At 43.4% G+C, this 17,992-nt stretch overlaps 1 protein-coding gene across 2 annotated transcripts in view; it reads left to right on the top strand.

Annotated features, from left to right (window-relative positions):
- Positions 1–17,992, top strand: part of LOC121861005 (glutamate receptor ionotropic, kainate 2-like) — a 38,035-nt gene that overhangs the window by 14,063 nt on the left and 5,980 nt on the right. For both annotated transcript variants that reach the window (XM_042358451.1, XM_042358450.1), the window contains exons 3-17: positions 3,042–3,197; positions 3,532–3,716; positions 4,161–4,309; positions 4,478–4,619; positions 4,727–4,894; positions 5,015–5,167; positions 5,345–5,539; positions 5,723–5,836; positions 5,960–6,166; positions 6,335–6,419; positions 6,574–6,712; positions 9,592–9,729; positions 14,587–14,784; positions 16,524–16,756; positions 16,870–16,985. In XM_042358451.1, coding sequence (XP_042214385.1) covers positions 3,042–3,197; positions 3,532–3,716; positions 4,161–4,309; positions 4,478–4,619; positions 4,727–4,894; positions 5,015–5,167; positions 5,345–5,539; positions 5,723–5,836; positions 5,960–6,166; positions 6,335–6,419; positions 6,574–6,712; positions 9,592–9,729; positions 14,587–14,784; positions 16,524–16,756; positions 16,870–16,985 — 2,378 coding nt within the window. The remainder of the gene's footprint in view (positions 1–3,041; positions 3,198–3,531; positions 3,717–4,160; positions 4,310–4,477; positions 4,620–4,726; positions 4,895–5,014; positions 5,168–5,344; positions 5,540–5,722; positions 5,837–5,959; positions 6,167–6,334; positions 6,420–6,573; positions 6,713–9,591; positions 9,730–14,586; positions 14,785–16,523; positions 16,757–16,869; positions 16,986–17,992) is intronic.

Raw genomic sequence — 17,992 nt, 5'->3', positions numbered from 1 at the left:
CATTATCGAAACTATCATAACTAGATTAAGGCTTGAAATCTAACGGTATACAGTACACAATGTACTGTATGTTGGTTGTGGTAAAGCGATGGACTGATCTAGAACACAAAACAGGATCCCGAGGAACTAATAGTCATATAAAACATATTTTTTTTTTATATTATGGCATGTAATTATTTATAAGTTACCCACATATTAAAATTGTACTTAAATTCAGGGAAGTGAGATATAGATGGAAGCCTTCACCTATCATGTCCATATATTCGTAAGCTATTGTTGTGGATAATCATAACTACTTTTAGTCGTTATTCTACTCACAGGTGTCTGGAGTTGTTTATTGCGGTAACTTGGGCGATAACATCACTAAGTCTTTATGGAAACGCTATATCACCATAATTCTGTACTGTTCCACTTTATGCTGTCACGTTTACTAAATCAACGTTTAAGCAACACGTACTGTACTGTAAGTCTTCAAAAGTATTTATATCTTCATGAGTATTATTATACTTTCTTCCGTTTACTTGTATCTAAATCTCAATATATATAATCTCGATGTAACTATGGGGTAAAGATATAATTCCTATTATCAATATTAACACCAAAATTAGGGGTTCAAGGAAGTGCTGCTCTCTGACGTTCGGCGGCCAAACTATTTCTCATGAGAAAACGATTCTATTTCGAGGGCCTAGCGTTAATAAAAGGATACTCGTGTAACGATACGTTTAATGCTCCTTTATCCTCTTATATGAATATTTTTCAACTTTTTCCATATTATGAAAAAAAATGTTTGTATTATATACAGTATATGTTGATGTGATTATGAAGTTAAGTTATAATTATTGTTATTAATAATAATTATTATTATAAGTGCGTCCAGCAAGTCCTGTTATCTGACGGTTGATAGACAAACTATTTTTATGGGAGAAAACGAGTCTAATTTAAGGTAAACTTAAGAAGAAATACGCCGTGGTAGAGACGATTGTTAATTTTTCTATTATCCACCTAATGGCCAAATCCTCTGTCTTTGCATTTACTTCAATTATAAAGATTTTTTTCTATAAATTCTATTACTTCATTAGGATGGAAAATATATATGAGGTTTCTACTAAACAGGGCAACAGAGTTAAACATCGAGGCTGATCTCTGAGACCATCCCCAAAATGACAACCAAAGTAGAAAACCAAACCAAACAACAAGCAGATTACTTAAATGACATAACGACGACCAAACGGAATAACGAATAATATTGTAATGTAAAGGTGAAATAAAAATACAAGTATTCTAGATCAGCCAAAGTGGAATGAAATGACAAAACAACAATTGCGAGCGACAAAGAGTGACACAAAGATAAACAAAGGAGAGACAGAGAGAATCAGAAAAATAAGCGACACAAAAGACAAATAAAGAGATCCAGACAAACAAGGGAGAGATATACACACGGAGAGGTGGTTATAAATCGTAAGCCCTCCGCGTGGGTCTCAGGGGCTCCGGGAAGTAAGTCATATTTTAGAGAGAGAGAGAGAGAGAGAGAGAGAGAGAGAGAGCAGCAACACCAACTTGCTCAATATCTATCTGTCAGCGCCGGGCGGAAATTCTCACCCCCTTCCTCTCTCTCTCTCTCTCTCTCTCTCTCTCTCTCTCTCTCTCTCCCCTTCCTAAAGCCAAGAATGCCCTCTGACGGCGTGTCATAAAATTCCACTACATTTTTCGCGTGGGAGGTTGGCGCCACACAGTGAGGAAATTCTCCCCTTCCTCTCTCTCACTCTGTCACTTCCCAACCCCCAACTCTCCCCTCCTCCTAGCCAAGAGTTCTTTGTGTGGTGACGTGTGGTGACAAAACTACACTCCACGTCCGCTGAGTGAGTGGGCCTTGTGACACACTGCCATCCACCACCGAGGCGTCGAGGTGTTCTCAGAATGTGTAGCTGGTGAAGGGGTGAGGTGAGGGGTAGGCTGTCTTTCTCTCTCCACCAGCCCGCCATGAATCTTAAAGCCTCGTACATTAAAAAAAACTTTCCCTGAATTTGTCGTATTCGTAGAAGTCAGGAGGCAATGATCGTCTGTCATAATATATTCTGGTGATAATTTTATCTCTTTAACTAATTATGTAAGAACGTATCTATGAGGTAAACTTGAGCTACCATATAAATATAGATTCTCACAACTTTTTATATCAATATAATAAGCAAAATGAAGATATAAGAACGCGTTCGACTGGCTCACTCAAACTACGGTACAAATATGGACTCTCAAAGTCTGGAGATGTGAGAAAATATCCAATTGGCTCCATCTCAGCCAAGACACCAAGATGGATTTTTCAAAACTTCATAACTTCCTCTAGTCTGTAACATTTTCAGTTAACGGGAATTATTAAAGTAAATCTGACTTACTGACGTGTGGGGAGACATCTTGTGAGGTTTCATAAGTCAGCCAGTTAAATATCTTCTCACATATCTATGTACTTAAGGGAAATATATCAACAAATGAACGTTTGAGAATCTAACTGAGATGTGATTTACCTTGTGTCTCAACTTAAGGGAAAATTTCACGTGAGAGATTTTACGTCAAACGCTTGCCGCTACCTGACAACTGCTGCCATCTCTCGGCGGCCGGAGCGCATCTCAGCCTCACGAGCTTAACAGTAGAGACGCTCACTCAACGCCTGGTGCCAAGAACTAATTATATATAGGCCTACAGTGAAGTAATGAACCCCTGGAGCTTACCACCACACCTCTTACTCTTACCTCTGAACAAAATCCCGTTCACAAATCCAAATATTCTGTTCAAATATACAGTAATTAAGGCTTATTAAAAAAAAAATATTCATCATGTCACCACTTTGTAGCCAGATGTACACACTAATCAGCTGTGTCTGTACAATAACCAACTGTACGCATTACCCAGCTGTACGCATTACCCAGCTGTACACATTATCCAGCTGTACACATTACCCAACTGTACACATTACCCAGCTGTACACATTACCCAACTGTACACACTAACCATCTGTTTGTATAATAACCACCTGTGTGTCGTTACAGGTGGGATCTTCGACGAACAGGATAAGATTCAGGACCTTGCCTTCAGGTACGCTGTAGAGAGAGTCAACAAGGATCGCTCTACACTACCCAGGTCTAAACTGAAGGCGCATATAGAGTTGTTACCGGGTGATGACTCCTTCCAGGCATCTAAGAGAGGTGGGTCTGTCTGTTCTGTCTGTCTGTTCTGTCTGTCTGTTTCTCTTCTCTGTATGTCTCTCTGTCTGTCTGTTAATCGTTTACTTTACGTCTGTATGTATTTGTATTTGTCTGTCTATCTGTCTCTATTTCTTCGTCTTTTTGTCTCTCTCTCTCTCTAAATCTCTGTTTCCACTCCCTTTCTCTGCCCCCCCCCTCCCCCTCCTCTCTCTCTCTATATCTCTCTATCCTATCTCTCTATCTCACTTCAATCCATCTCTAAATCAAAATAAACTTAACATATCATCCCCCCCCCTCTCTTACCTAACCCTTTGTTGATCTTCTCCATTGACAGTGTGTATGTTGCTAAGACACGGGGTAGCAGCCATCTTCGGCCCACAACGAGAAAAGACCGCTAACCATGTCCAGTCTATATGCGATGCTATGGAGGTTCCGCATATTGAAACACGGTGGGATTATAAACTGGCCCGTGATGAATATTCGCTTAATTTATACCCCTACCCACCGTCTCTCAGTGAGGTAAGTGGGGCTTGGATTTTTCTGTGTTTGTTGGGTGGTGGTGGTGGTAGTAGTATTAGTAGTTGTAAGAGTTATGGTGGTAAAAGTAGTAGTAATAGTAGTACCTTTTACAGTAAACTTATCAGGGTTTAAATGGACGTTGTTTACTTTACTAAATATTTATCTAAGTCAACATTTTTACTGCAGTTTTCATAATTATTCTTAGTTAAAATGTCCATATATGTGTTGACCTCAAACAGTGTACTCAGTATGTAATCATAATGTACCTTTGAACTATATTGACTTTCCTTATAACAGATCAAGTTTATTATCTAATCAATTCGACTAATTACCTGGGTCTTGAAGTCATTAATATGTCACCTGCGTGTTTTGAAGTCATTAAGATATCACCTGTCTGTCTTGAAGTCATTAATAACTCACCTGTTTGACTGTGTTTACAACTAGGCGTATCGAGACATCCTGCTGCAGCTTAAGTGGAGGAGTTTCGTAATCCTGTACGATAGTAACGAGGGGTTGGTACGGCTACAGACACTGCTGAAGGAGAAATCGTGGACCGTGGCAGTGAGGCAGCTACCCAAGGGAGAAGATTATAGGTATGACCCCTAAGTAGTGTTGGTGGTACGGGGTTGCTTCTCTGTGTCCACTTAACGAAACAAGTTATCTGTACCCACTTTACGAAATAGCTTCTCTTTATCCACTTTACAAAATCTCGTCTTAGGATCGATTTAACATCTCTCTCCCTTCCTCTCGTCCTCCTCAAGACCACTACTGAAGGACATACGTCGATCTCAAGAGACCCGCATCGTGCTGGACGTGGCTCAGGATAAGATCTACCAAGTGTTACGTCAGGCAGCGCAGATCGGCCTTATGCGAGAGTACCACAACTACTTCATCACTTCCTTGGTCAGTACAACAACTACCGAGTGCCGTGTGAGAGAGAGAAAGTGAGATAATGAGAGAGAGAGATATAACGAAGGACTTTCACGCGCTCTTTTTCCATTCCTTCATAGGATTTTAATCAGGTGGACCTCGAGGACTTCCGATACGGGGGTACCAACATCACGGGAGTCCAACTGGTGAATCCCGCAACACCTCAGCTGAAGAAGGTGTTGGAGGAGTGGATGTATGGGGAGCTACGTCATGGTCGCTCTCTCCCAGACGACATCAAGAAAGTCACGGTAAGGTGGGCTAAGGGTGGGTTGGGTTAACTTAGGTAGGATAGGGTAAGGTTAGGTTAGACTAGGTTAAGTGACCCGGATATCGGAAAGTTAGCTAAACATGCATTATGCTGTGGGCAGACGGAGGCGGCGCTCATGTACGACGCGGTGACACTCTTCGCCAAGGCTCTGGACGACCTCGACAACTCCCGCGAGGTGAACATCATTCAGCTCCACTGTGAGGGCGACAACACCTGGCAACATGGCACCTCCCTCATCAACTTCATGAAGTGGGTAAGTCTTATGGCAACTTTTATGAAGAACCAAACTAGCTAAAGTTACTCTGGAATTCTGTTACAACTTTTAAGAGATATTCCATTATATTCATGTTACTTTTGAGTCGTAGCACAAATGTAACATTGGGTTTTCGTGTACCAGATATCAACATTAACCATATACGTTCGTCAACAGTACAGCTCAAGACACTACGCTACAGCCAGCGATAACAGACGAGGCAACATCCACGACCCAACACGGAATTTCTCACACTTTGGTCAGGCTCAAGTTCACGGCCTCACAGGGGTCATCAAGTTCGATTCATCCGGGTTCAGGTCTGACTTTCAACTCGAGATCTTGGAAATGGACGTGAAGGAGACGCTAAAGAAGGTAAGAGAGAGAGAGAGAGAGAGGAACCTCGATAGTATCTCATAGGAGTGTCAATGAGCTCGATAGGATTGATTGATTTATTATACGTTCAGTGGTGGTGTTGTTGTTGTGTTAATGCCTTTATGCCTCTATGCCGCTGATGATCTTTGACCCAGTACCTAGACTGACCTTATATGACCTCAGGTGGGGACGTGGACGCTGGCAGGAGGCGCTAACTACACCAGGTCGTGGGCGGAGACGGTGGATGCTGTCGAGTTTAACCTACATAACAGAACCCTTATTGTCTCTACGGCCCTGGTGAGTGTGTAGTGTTGAGTGTGTAGTGTTGAGTGTGTAGTGTTGAGTGTGTAGTGATGTGTGTGTGTGTGTGTGTGTGTGATGTTACCTCAATATCTCTATCTCTCCCCCCCAACCCCTCAGACGCCGCCCTACACCATGCTGAAGGAGACATCACAGCGCCTGGAGGGGAATGACAGGTTTGAGGGCTTCTGCGTCGACCTCATCCACGAGATCTCACTCATCCGTGGCTTCAACTACACCTTCAGGAAAGTGGCTGACGGCTCCTACGGCACCAAGAACAGGGAGACGGGAGAGTGGAACGGCATCGTCAGGGAGCTCCTTGACCACGTAGGTTAACAGGTCGAGTTGGAGGGTAAACATAATGTGACGTCACTACACAAACACAATGATCTGAAATATTTTAACCTAACCTAACCCATCCCAAGCTAACCTAACCTAACCCAAGCTAACCCACCCCAAGCTAACCTAACCTAACCTCTCTCTCCTCCACTTCAGAAAGCTGACTTGGGTATCGTGGACTTCACCATTACTTATGAACGAGAAGAAGCTGTTGACTTCAGTATGCCATTCATGAACCTTGGTGAGTGATAGATAGATAGATAGATGGATGGATAGATAGATAGATAGATACACGACTTCAACACCTGTATATATAGAACAACACAGATAAAACACTCTAGACACCAGCCAATACAGGTGTGATATAAGGTGTAATTAATGACTCATCTCCACAGGTATCAGTATTATCTACAAGAAGCCCCAGAAGAAGTCCCCCAGCCTCTTCTCCTTCATGTCCCCGTTTTCCCTGGACGTCTGGATCTACATGGCAACTGCTTACCTGGGCGTGTCTGTCCTGCTGTTTATCTTGGCCAGGTGAGAGAGTTGATTAGGTCACAGGTAAGCAGGTGGATTCTTAAGTTACCATGTATGGGAAGAGATGCTTAGGATGGGTAAGGATAGGTTATGTTAGGTTGGATTAGGTTAATTTAAGTTATAATGTCAGGTTAGGATAGCTTTGGGTCATACGAACAACCATAAATCAATTACAACTTTGGATAAACTAAAAAAAAATCGTATTTATTTCACCTAAAGTTGACGAAGTAAGTTTATTAAGGTAAATATCGAACTTTCTAAAAAAAAATATTGTAACTAAATTAAATAAAAAGTTTGAGTATTTTATATCATGTATTTTTAGTTTTTTTAACTTATTATTTTTCTCAGCCATTAAGAGCTTCGTGATCACCAGAGAGAGAGAGAGAGAGAGAGAGAGAGAGAGAGAGATTGACCCCTTTTATATAAATCTGAACACATACAACTTCTCGTGTTATTCCTGTACTCTTTTAAGGTGAAGGTGGACATGACTCAGGAGGCCTCAAGTGTGAGTCCAAACTAATTAACCTGGTCATTTTGGGGTTCATTTTCCTTGTATAATAAAGATCGTCGACAATACATCTGTGTTGATGTTAGCCTCGTGACCTGACCTGCTCTCTGACGTGACCCCTTACAGGATGACCTCCCCGGACGAGAGATCTCCGAGGACTTCCTGCTACAGGGATGTATGAAAACCGCTTCACATGTCTTCACTTCAATGTGGTTTATCAGTGAGACGTTCTTGTGGCAGGGAGTCGTCAGTATTGCCAAGCATGGGTTGTAGGATGTCGTTCTCCTTGTTCCTTCCCCCTAGGTGACACGGGGGAGCATCCTAAGGTACTTGAAGGAATCTCTTAAGGTTTGATCTTCGTCGATTAGATGGGGTTCCAGGAGTCTGACACTCCAGTCTTCAGAAGCAAAAGTTCGTCGGGAATGTTGTCATGGCGGGAATCTGTCCGTTCGTCGTTCATACATTCGGATTTATTGTTTAATTTCCATAATATCAAGACTCTCTCTCTCTCTCTCTCTCTCTCGTTATCAAGGGTCGTAGTAGATGTTTCTCTCATAATTATCTATAAAACACACTCTTCAGCAGGGATGCTCCCCTGTGTGCCCCCTTTAGTGCCTCTCCACCCCGAAGGACGCATCTCCGCCTGGCGTTCTTGGGATGAAGTCGGGGAATCTGTTTTTAGGTTCTCTTAAGTTCAGCACGTCACCTCTCTCACGCTTCTTATCCTATCACTCACTTTAATCTTGTTGTGTAATTATTCTTTCATTTCAATAATTCCAACTTTATCAATTAACATTTAATAGATAGATGCTAATATTCTCTTACAGGACGAAATGTAAACAAACTCTTATAAAAACTTCTTTTGTTTGGGACTCCGAGCTGAGGCAAGAACACTCGTCATGTCAACAATACATTTGGGGTTGATGATCTTGTCTGATGTATTATCCTGGTGTGTCGTGTAGGGCTGTGTCTCTCTCCCTGGCAGGATGACCCCGGGGGAATGAACTCTACCAAGGTGTTAACATAGCCCCTAGGTAGGAAACACACACGCAATGAGTGTTTTGTTCTTGATTTCTAAGCTTTTGATTCGTCGTTTCAGAATGTTGTTTGGTTTTCTGTTTCCCCCTTGACGTTTCCTGCAAGACCCAAGACCCAGCATGTTTACAGTCTTGGATTCTATTCCCTTTCCGGGATTGATTTTGGTCTTGAAAATCCATCCCCGACTTTCTTTTGTTTTCCTTCGTCTTCTGCTTCACCAGTTTGTTATTCTTGACGACTTGTGTAGCGTTCGAGTGTGAGTGAATTCTTATTTAATCGTCTGGGAGGTTTATAAAAGGACTTCAGTGGCAGTAAAAAAATTCTCTCTTTCCTTCCTCATTTTCTGGATCATGGTAGCGTGATAAGGTAGAGACACCCACTATAGTGTTCTCTCTTAAGTGACTTCTATAAACATTCTGATCCTCTTAAACTCCATGGCGCCAAACACTATGGTAACCAGATCCTTTATAAATAGAATCGAATCTTTTATTTCAGTAACAACTTTCACGATGCTGTTAATTCTTCTAAAACCTTATTAATTTTGTTTATATGGCTTCTGATTCACTAAGATTCAGACGTTAATTTATCTACAGTGAGGAGATACGTCATGTAGTTATTGTATAAATTTTGTAGAGGTTCAGTTTGGTGTTAATCTTTGTCTCGTAGTTTCTAAGTGAGTGAGAGAGATGTGTTTGTATAGTGAGAGGAGGAGAAGTTTAACGTCGGGATCTTGTGTGAGTCGGGGAAGCCTGGAGATCTATCAACACTCCCTCCACCAACTGCTGTTACTCTTGAGGCTATCCATACGTGGCCAAACACACACACACACACACACACACACGGAGATAAGGTGGACAGCCTCTATCATACCTCACTACGTCCTTATACTGAACTAATCTTACCCTTATATTTTATTTCCAGAAGAACACCTCACCCTGACCCCCCACTGATGTCTGGTCACATTTTACACTCCACTGTGGTTTAATTTTGACGACATTAGACGTTTTTCATGTTTATTTTCTCTTTATTATTATCCCCCTCCCTCCACCTCCCTCCCCCAGTAATACAGCTTTAGAATGTGTCATGGCAGCTCTGAAAGTGTTGTTGTGGTGATGTGAGTCAGTTACACATCTCACACTAACACCATCAAGTTTCTATCTATCCTGTACATATCTGGTTGTCCTGTATGTATGTGTGAACCCCTGACCTATGACAACCAGTGCTTTAGATACCTCCTCCTGCAGCCCCGTCAAATGCACCTTGTACCCACCTGTGTTACCCCTGCCTGCCTTCCTGCCCTCTGCTCATGTGTGTGGGTATGGCTGTGTTCCAGGATCGCGCCCAACGAGTGGGATAACCCTCATCCTTGTATCCAGGACCCGGAGGAGCTCGAGAACACCATCAGTCTAAGCAATGCCTTCTGGTTCACGATCGGTTCCCTTATGCAGCAAGGGTCTGATATCGCCCCCAAGTAAGACTCTTTTTATCTCTCTCTCAGCGCCGTCTATGTCGCGTTGTTTACTCTTTTCCACTAATAGATACCGCTAGAGCCTCGGTTTCACATGTAAAGCGAGTAGTAAGTAGAAAACCGAGTCTTTCTTCCTGAGACTTACAAGTAGATACCATCGTTAGCTGTACTGAACACCTCGTGGCTCTCACTTGTTGTTCTTGCTGACTGACACTGACACCGCGCCTTCGTATGCTATAGCTATACATTATTCTCTCTCTACTACCATTCACACTTTCTCTAGCCTAATTACGTAGATTGGGGGTGTTATGTGTAATGGAAGATCAGTTTCCCGTCTTGGTGATGCTGAACGTGGAGGGAGAGGAGGAGGAGAGGGGCTAGCTGTCTGTAGTAGTGAGGGAGAAACGTCGGTGGATACGCCTCTTAATTAAAAATCACCATAAATAATACCTGCATGGCAACACCCCCTTCAAGGATTGGTTTTCAGTTGTGTGGTTTATACGCTTGTCATTATACACGCTTGTCATTATACACGCTTGTCATTATACACGCTTGTCATTATACACGCATGAGTGTCTGAAGCCTGAAGCAATGTTTACCTTTCTGTCTTGGAAATAACCCTCACTTCTATGTAATTTTTAATGTATAGTATTTATTTAGAGGTTTAAATACTCATAAAAAAACATTAAACATCTGATAATAGGAAATAAACATCAGTGAGTTAAGTTTAGTTTATCTTTATATGTTTATACTATGATAAGGAAGTGTGTGTGTGTGTGTGTGTGTGTGTGTGTGTGTGTTTCTCAAAGGTACATACAAACACTCGCTACCCCAGAGACACACATACTGGCTCTGTGAGGCGAGGAGGGGAAGAGAGAAGGAGAAAGGAAGGAAAGGGAAAAAGAAGGCAGGGAGGAAAGGAAAAGAAGTCATAGAGAGAGAAAGGAATGGAAGGAAGGAAGGAGAGACAGAGGCAAGGAGGAACGAAGGAGGGGAGAAGGAACGAAGAGAGGAATGGAAGAGTGCGGGAGGGAGGGAGGGAGGAGGGAGGAAAGAACAAACGGGAGAGAGAGAGAGAGAGAGAGAGAGAGAGTCATGAGCCACGTGGAGGGTCGCCCCAGGGACACACCGCCGTCCACCTGTGTGTGGTGGTAGTATCAGGTGTGAGGTACTACTAGGTGAGGTACCATAAGTGAGGCCAGGGTGAGGTACTAATAGAGGTACCATATGAAGTACTACTAGGTGAGGTACCAGGGGTGAGGTACTACTAGGTGAGGCACATAAGTGAGGTAATTAGGGGTGAGGTACTACTAGGTGAGGATACAAGTGGAGGTACCAGGGTGAGGTACTACTAGGTGAGGCACCATAAGTGAGGTACTACTAGGGTGAGGCCAGGGGTGAGGTACTACTAGGTGAGGTACCATACAGGTGGGGACCATTAGGTGACACAGGGTGAGGCACCATAAGTGAGGTACCAGGGGTGAGGTACTACTAGGTGAGGTACCATAAGTGAGGTACCACTAGGTGAGGTACCAGGGGTGAGGTACTACTAGGTGAGGTACCATAAGTGAGGTACTAGGGGTGAGGTACTACTAGGTGAGGTACCATAAGTGAGGTACCAGGGGTGAGGCACTACTAGGTGAGGTACCATAAGTGAGGTACTACTAGGTGAGGCACCAGGTGAGGTACTACTAGGTGAGGTACCATACGTGAGGTACTACTAGGTGAGGTACCAGGGTGAGGTACCATAAGTGAGGTACCAGGGTGAGGTACTACTAGGTGAGGTACCAGGTGAGGTACTACTAGGTGATGCCAAGGGTGAGGTACTACTAGGTAAGGTACCAGGGTGAGGTACCATAAGTGAGGTACCAGGGGTGAGGCACTACTAGGTGAGGGTACCAGGATGAGGTACTACTAGGTGAGGTACCATAAGTGAGGTACCAGGGGTGAGGTACTACTAGGTGAGGCACCAGGGTGAGGTACTACTAGGTGTGAGGCACCATGTGAGGTACCAGGGAAGAGGTACTACTAGGTGAGGTACCAGGGGTGAGGTACCAGGGTGAGGTACCATAAGTGAGGTACCAGGGTGAGGTACTACTAGGTGAGGTACCAGGGGTGAGGTACTACTAGGTGAGGTACCAGGGGTGAGGTACTACTAGGTGAGGTACCAGGGGTGAGGTACTAGGGTGAGGCACCAGGGGTGAGGTACCATAAGTGAGGTACCAGGGTGAGGCACCATAAGTGAGGTACCAGGGTGAGGTACTACTAGGTAAGGTACCAGGAGGTACCATAAGTGAGGTACCAGGGGAGGTACTACTAGGTGAGGTACCAGGGGTGAGGCACCATAAGTGAGGTACCAGGGGTGAGGTACTACTAGGTAAGGTACCAGGGTGAGGTACTACTAGGTGAGGCACCAGGGGTGAGGCACTACTAGGTAAGGTACCAGGGTGAGGCACCATAAGTGAGGTACCAGGGGTGAGGCACCACAAGTGAGGTACCAGGGGTGAGGTACACTAGGTGAGGTACAGGGGTGAGGTACCATAAGTGAGGCACCAGGGTGAGGCACCATAAGTGAGGTACCAGGGGTGAGGTACTACTAGGTGAGGTACCAGGGTGAGGTAATTACTAGGTGAGGTACCATAAGTGAGGCACCAGGGGTGAGGTACTACTAGGTGGAGGTACCAGGGGTGAGGTACCATAAGTGAGGCACCAGGGGTGAGGTACCAGGGTGAGGCACCAGGGGTGAGGTACCAGGGGTGAGGTACTACTAGGTGAGGTACCAGGGTGAGGTACTACTAGGTGAGGTACCAGGGTGAGGTACCATAAGTGAGGTACCAGGGGTGAGGTACCATAAGTGAGGTACCAGGGTGAGGTACTACTAGGTGAGGTACCAGGGGTGAGGTACCATAAGTGAGGTACCAGGGGTGAGGTACTACTAGGTGAGGTACCAGGGTGAGGTACCATAAGTGAGGTACCAGGGGTGAGGTACTACTAGGTGAGGTACAGGGGTGAGGTACCATAAGGAGGTACCAGGGGTGAGGTACCATAAGTGAGGTACCAGGGGTGAGGTACTACTAGGTGAGGTACCAGGGGTGAGGTACCATAAGTGAGGTACCAGGGGTGAGGTACTCTAAGTGAGGCAATAGGGTGAGGTACTACTAGGTGAGGTACCAGGGTGAGGCCGCTAAGTGAGGTACCAGGGTGAGGTATTACTAGGTGAGGTACCAGGGTGAGGTACCATAAGTGAGGTACCAGGGTGAGGTACTACTAGGTGAGGTACCAGGGTGAGGTACCATAAGTGAGGTACTCAGGGGTGAGGTACCATAAGTGAGGTACCAGGGGTGATACTACTAGGTGAGGTACCAGGGGGTGAGGTACCATAAGTGAGGTACAGGGGTGAGGTACTACTAGGTGAGGTACCAGGGTGAGGTACCATAAGTGAGGTACCAGGGTGAGGTACTACTAGGTGAGGTACCAGGGTGAGGTACTACTTGGGTGAGGTGAGGTACTCCAGGTTTCTAGGGCTCAGTACCAGCTGGTGCCTGACACACACACGTCTTCAACTCGCCCGGGAGCCAGTACAGGTCAACCACCCCTCACACACACACACACACACACACACACACACACACACACACACACACACATAATTAACGTTAAAATTAATATAACTTAAGCTATTTTCATTTTTTTTTTTGCTGCTTCTTCTTCATCGTTTTCTTATTTCTTCTTGTTTTTTCATATTCTTCTTAGTTTTCTCTTCCTCCTTTTTATTTAAATTCCTGTTCCTTGAAAAATGAAGTTTATCCAATAGAAAAAAATCAGTTCTCTTAATAAAAACCAAATATTCCTTATTTAAAAAAATAAAGTTTTCTTTAATTGACAAAAAAAAATATAAATTTTAAAAAGTTTCCTTAATTTATTTTTTATATATAAATTTTCTATTATTTTATTAATTTTAAAAATATAATTATTATCAATTAATATTAAAATGATGAAAACTTTTGAGGATTATGGTAGAGTTATGAAAAAAATTCCCTGGACATTTTTGACACCACATTAACACCACATTAACACCACATTAACACCACATTAACACCACATTAACACCACATTAACACCACATTAAACATTAACACACATTAACACCACATTAACACCATATTGACACCAACACCAAACATCACATTAACACACTAAACATTGACACCACATTGACACCACATTGACACCACATTAACACCACATTAACACCACATTAACATCACATTAACACCACATTAACACCACATTAACACCACATTAACACACATTAACACCACATTAACATCACATTAACACCACATTAACACCACATTAACACCACATTAACACCACATTAACATCACATTAACACCACATTAACACCATATAATTAAGGGATCATATTGATAAAGATTAATTATTTTCACTGCATTACCTATAACTGTCTACAGGTATAATTGACACACTATAACTCTGAGGTGATAGATACCTGCTGTGACAGGTGTTCAGGGGTGTATGGTGTGATATTTATGTTGTCTTAATTAATTGTTATCTCTTACCTTTCACCATCAACCTCCCCCCCCCACACACACACACACACACACACACACACACACCCCACCCACACGTTCCCCACCCACACACACACACACACACACACATCCCCCACCCACACACTTCCCTCACCCACACACACACACGTTCTCCTCACCTGCACACACGTCCCCCCACCTACACACCTGTCCCCCCCACCTACACTCCTCACCCACACACACACGTCCCACCCATACCTCCTCCATTCAACCCTCACCCCCTCTGTGTCCGTGATCACACCAGGGCTGTGTCAACACGCATCGTGGCCGGGATCTGGTGGTTCTTCACGCTTATTATGATTTCCTCCTACACCGCTAACCTGGCCGCCTTCCTGACTGTCGAGAGGATGGATTCCCCCATTGAGGGCGCTGAGGACCTAGCCAAGCAGACCAAGATCAAGTATGGCTGCAAGAAGGGCGGCTCTACCTACTCCTTCTTCATGTAGGATTGCTTTGTATTTTTTTTTAGTGAGTCCTATGATATCCCCTAGGAGGATTATATTTTTTTGGGAGGTGGGTGGGTCCTATGATATCCTTGATTAATTTAGTACTTATTCATGTAGGAGCTATCAATGGATTCTTCTCTGGGAGGTCCTACGATGTTTATGTATCAATAGTTTCCTTCGTGTAGGGATCCTATGATGTCCATGGGTCCTTACACTCCTTTTTTCAGGTATTTCAGTATGTTTCCATGTCCTTTTATCCTTCTAGACCCTTATGTTCCTTCTTCAGGCACTGTAGGATGTCCCTTAGATCCTTCAACCCCCTTCTTCAGGTGTATGGGCAGGTATGTTGCTAAGCCTGAAGGAGTTACATTTTTATCAGGTGTGTAAACAGACACATATGTAGCATCTATGGACAAGTGTATCGTCACCTGAAGATAATGACCCACTGACAGGTGTGTGACAGGTGTGTAGACCAAGGAACTCTCAGACATTCGTAAGTATAGTCAGGGGTTAATTTGGACGCCATTTTGATTGTCGTTTCTATGTCGTATCTTAAGACAGTTTGTAAAATGACGTTAGGGGCGTTTGTAAATGAAGTTAGAGTCCTTTGTAAATGCATCTCAGAGTTAGAGATTGAAATAAGTAGCACAAAGTTAACCCCTTGAGAGAGTCTAACGGTAAGAGGTGCTTGAGGGTGTGTGTGTGTGTGTGTGTGTCCAACAGGCAGGACCTTCTTATAAACAAACCCCCAGCGGCGTCTCTGAGCCATCACCGCCTGGTACACCTTCTGCGTCACCACCACCACCGTCAGCACCACCACCACCACCGTCAGCACCACCACCACCACCGTCAGCACCACCACCGTCAGCGTTTACCTCAGTTCTTTTTTCTTCTTTACTATTAATTTTCTTCTTGTTCTTGTTTTTGTTCTAGTTGTTCTTGTTCTTCTTCTTCTTGTTCTTGTACATCTTGTTCTTCTTGTTCTTCTTATTATTATTATTCCTTCTCTATCTTCTCGTGTCATTTTATTAAATTTAATAACAATAATAATAAGAAGAAGAAGAACCCTCCCTCTCTCTTTAATCTCCTTCCTTCCTTCCTTAATCCTCTCTTATTCCCTATCCTCTTTCTTCTCCTCCTCTCTCTCTCTTTATTCTCCCTTCCTTCCTTCCTTCCTTAATCCTCTCTTATTCCCTATCCTCTTTCTTCTCCTCCTCCCTCTCTCTTGAATCTCCCTTCCTTCCTTCCTTAATCCTCTCTCTTATTCCCTACTCTCTTTCTTCTCCTCCTTCCTCTCTCTTTACCCCTTACCTCCCCTCCCCTTCTTCCTCCTCCGACTCTTCTCTAACTGTACCTACACCCCTGGGGCCTCTCACTGCCACATCTACCCTCCTCCTCCCGGAAGTAATAAAATAATAATAATAATAATAATAATAATAATCATCATCACTGTTATTATTATTATTTTTATTATTATTATTGTTATTATCTGTATGTTAGTGTTAGATAAAAAATGTTAAACAAGATTAGGGAGAGTGTGAGTGAAGGGGGGGGGGGGAGCCTTGACGGGTGAGAGGTAATCTACGTGGCTGACAGACACAACAAGGCGTTCTTTTAAATGACCTTCTTTTTTTTCTCTCTTCAAATAACACCTTATCAACCTCTAACCAAACCAAACCTCAGTAAACCACACCTTTTCACCTCACTTAACCACACCTTTTCACCTCACCTACAGGGACAGCACCATACCGACCTATCAGAGGATGTGGTCAGCTATGGTTAACGCTCGCCCTACGGTGTTCACGGAGAGTAACGACGATGGTGTTGAAAGAGTGGCTAAGGCTGATGGTCAATACGCCTTCCTCATGGAGTCGGTGTCCATTGAGTATGTGGTGGAGAGGAAGTGTGAACTGACCCAAGTTGGAAGTTTACTGGATTCTAAGAGCTATGGTATCGCCTTGCCTCCTGGTGAGTGTGTGTTAAGTGTGTCAATATTATATAAGATACAGTACATTTATCTTCTTTCTATCTCTCTCATATGTATGTTATTAAAGCCATATATTAATCCTTCCATCTTACAGGTTCGCCATACACGGGTGCCATCAGCTCGGCCGTGTTAATGCTCAAAGAAAACGGGAAATTACACATATTGAAAAACAAGTGGTGGAAACAGCGTAAAGGAGGAGGGCATTGTCAGGTAAGTCTAATCAAATGAGTTATAGGAAAAACTTAACTGAACCAAAGATGGGTAAAATATAACCAAATATAACCAGAAGAAAATATTTGGATAAGTTATAGGTCAATTATAATCATAAAAGAAAACGAATGACAGAAAACGAAAAATTTTAAGGGATAACTTCGGTAAACTGTTGTAGCATGGCAGATTGTCGAGGGTTCCTAAATTCTTTCGTTTAATGTCCTGTGTAAATTGTATTTTACTTATTTTGAGTTTGTGTTAGGACTCCCTTTATAGTGGATAAGGATGGGTAGTGTTCTGATTGAGTCTGTAGTGTCTAGTCAACCAAAATATTAATTGATATATGACTCTTTTCTGTCTTGATTCTGGTTGATTTGTTAGTATGAGGCTTTTATGTTAAGAGAGAGAGAGAGAGAGAGAGAGAGAGAGAGAGAGAGAGAGAGAGAGAGAGTTAGTTCCACACCTGTATCATCATTCTACCTCACCATCATTACATTTCATCCTCCACCCCCCAAAAAAAAAAATCTTTAGTCTACCTCGCGTCTACTTCTACCTCCTGTGTGTGACATAATGAGTTTCGTAGATAATTTCTGACACTTTAGATCTAGAAAAAAAAAAGTAGATTCTCGGTAGATGGTAGAAACTTTACTCGTAGCGATTTGGGAATGACTTTTACGATTGAAAACTAACTCATACGTAGATCGACTTTTATTTGTGAAGGCGTAGAATTCAAGTGGCGTATTGGCGTAGATTTAGTGAGGGTGATAACTACTCTTACTACTGCTATGATGATGTCTCTTCTGTGATGTGAGGGGAAGACCTGCTAGAGGACTCACGCCGGGGATGAAGGCGAAGAAGATGCCAATGAAGAAGAAGAAGAAGAAGAGGAGGAGACGACACGACACTCAAGAGAATCCCAAGACGGAAATCGATCACGCCCGTCGTCCTCTCATGGGGGAACAATGATAAACAAAACCTGGCCCCGTTGTTCTCCTGAATCTGGGGGA

This window comes from Homarus americanus, unplaced genomic scaffold (assembly GCF_018991925.1).
Source record: "Homarus americanus isolate GMGI-L3 unplaced genomic scaffold, GMGI_Hamer_2.0 scaffold52806, whole genome shotgun sequence".
Lineage (NCBI taxonomy): Eukaryota > Metazoa > Arthropoda > Malacostraca > Decapoda > Nephropidae > Homarus > Homarus americanus.
This window is presented reverse-complemented; position numbering and strand designations above follow the sequence as displayed.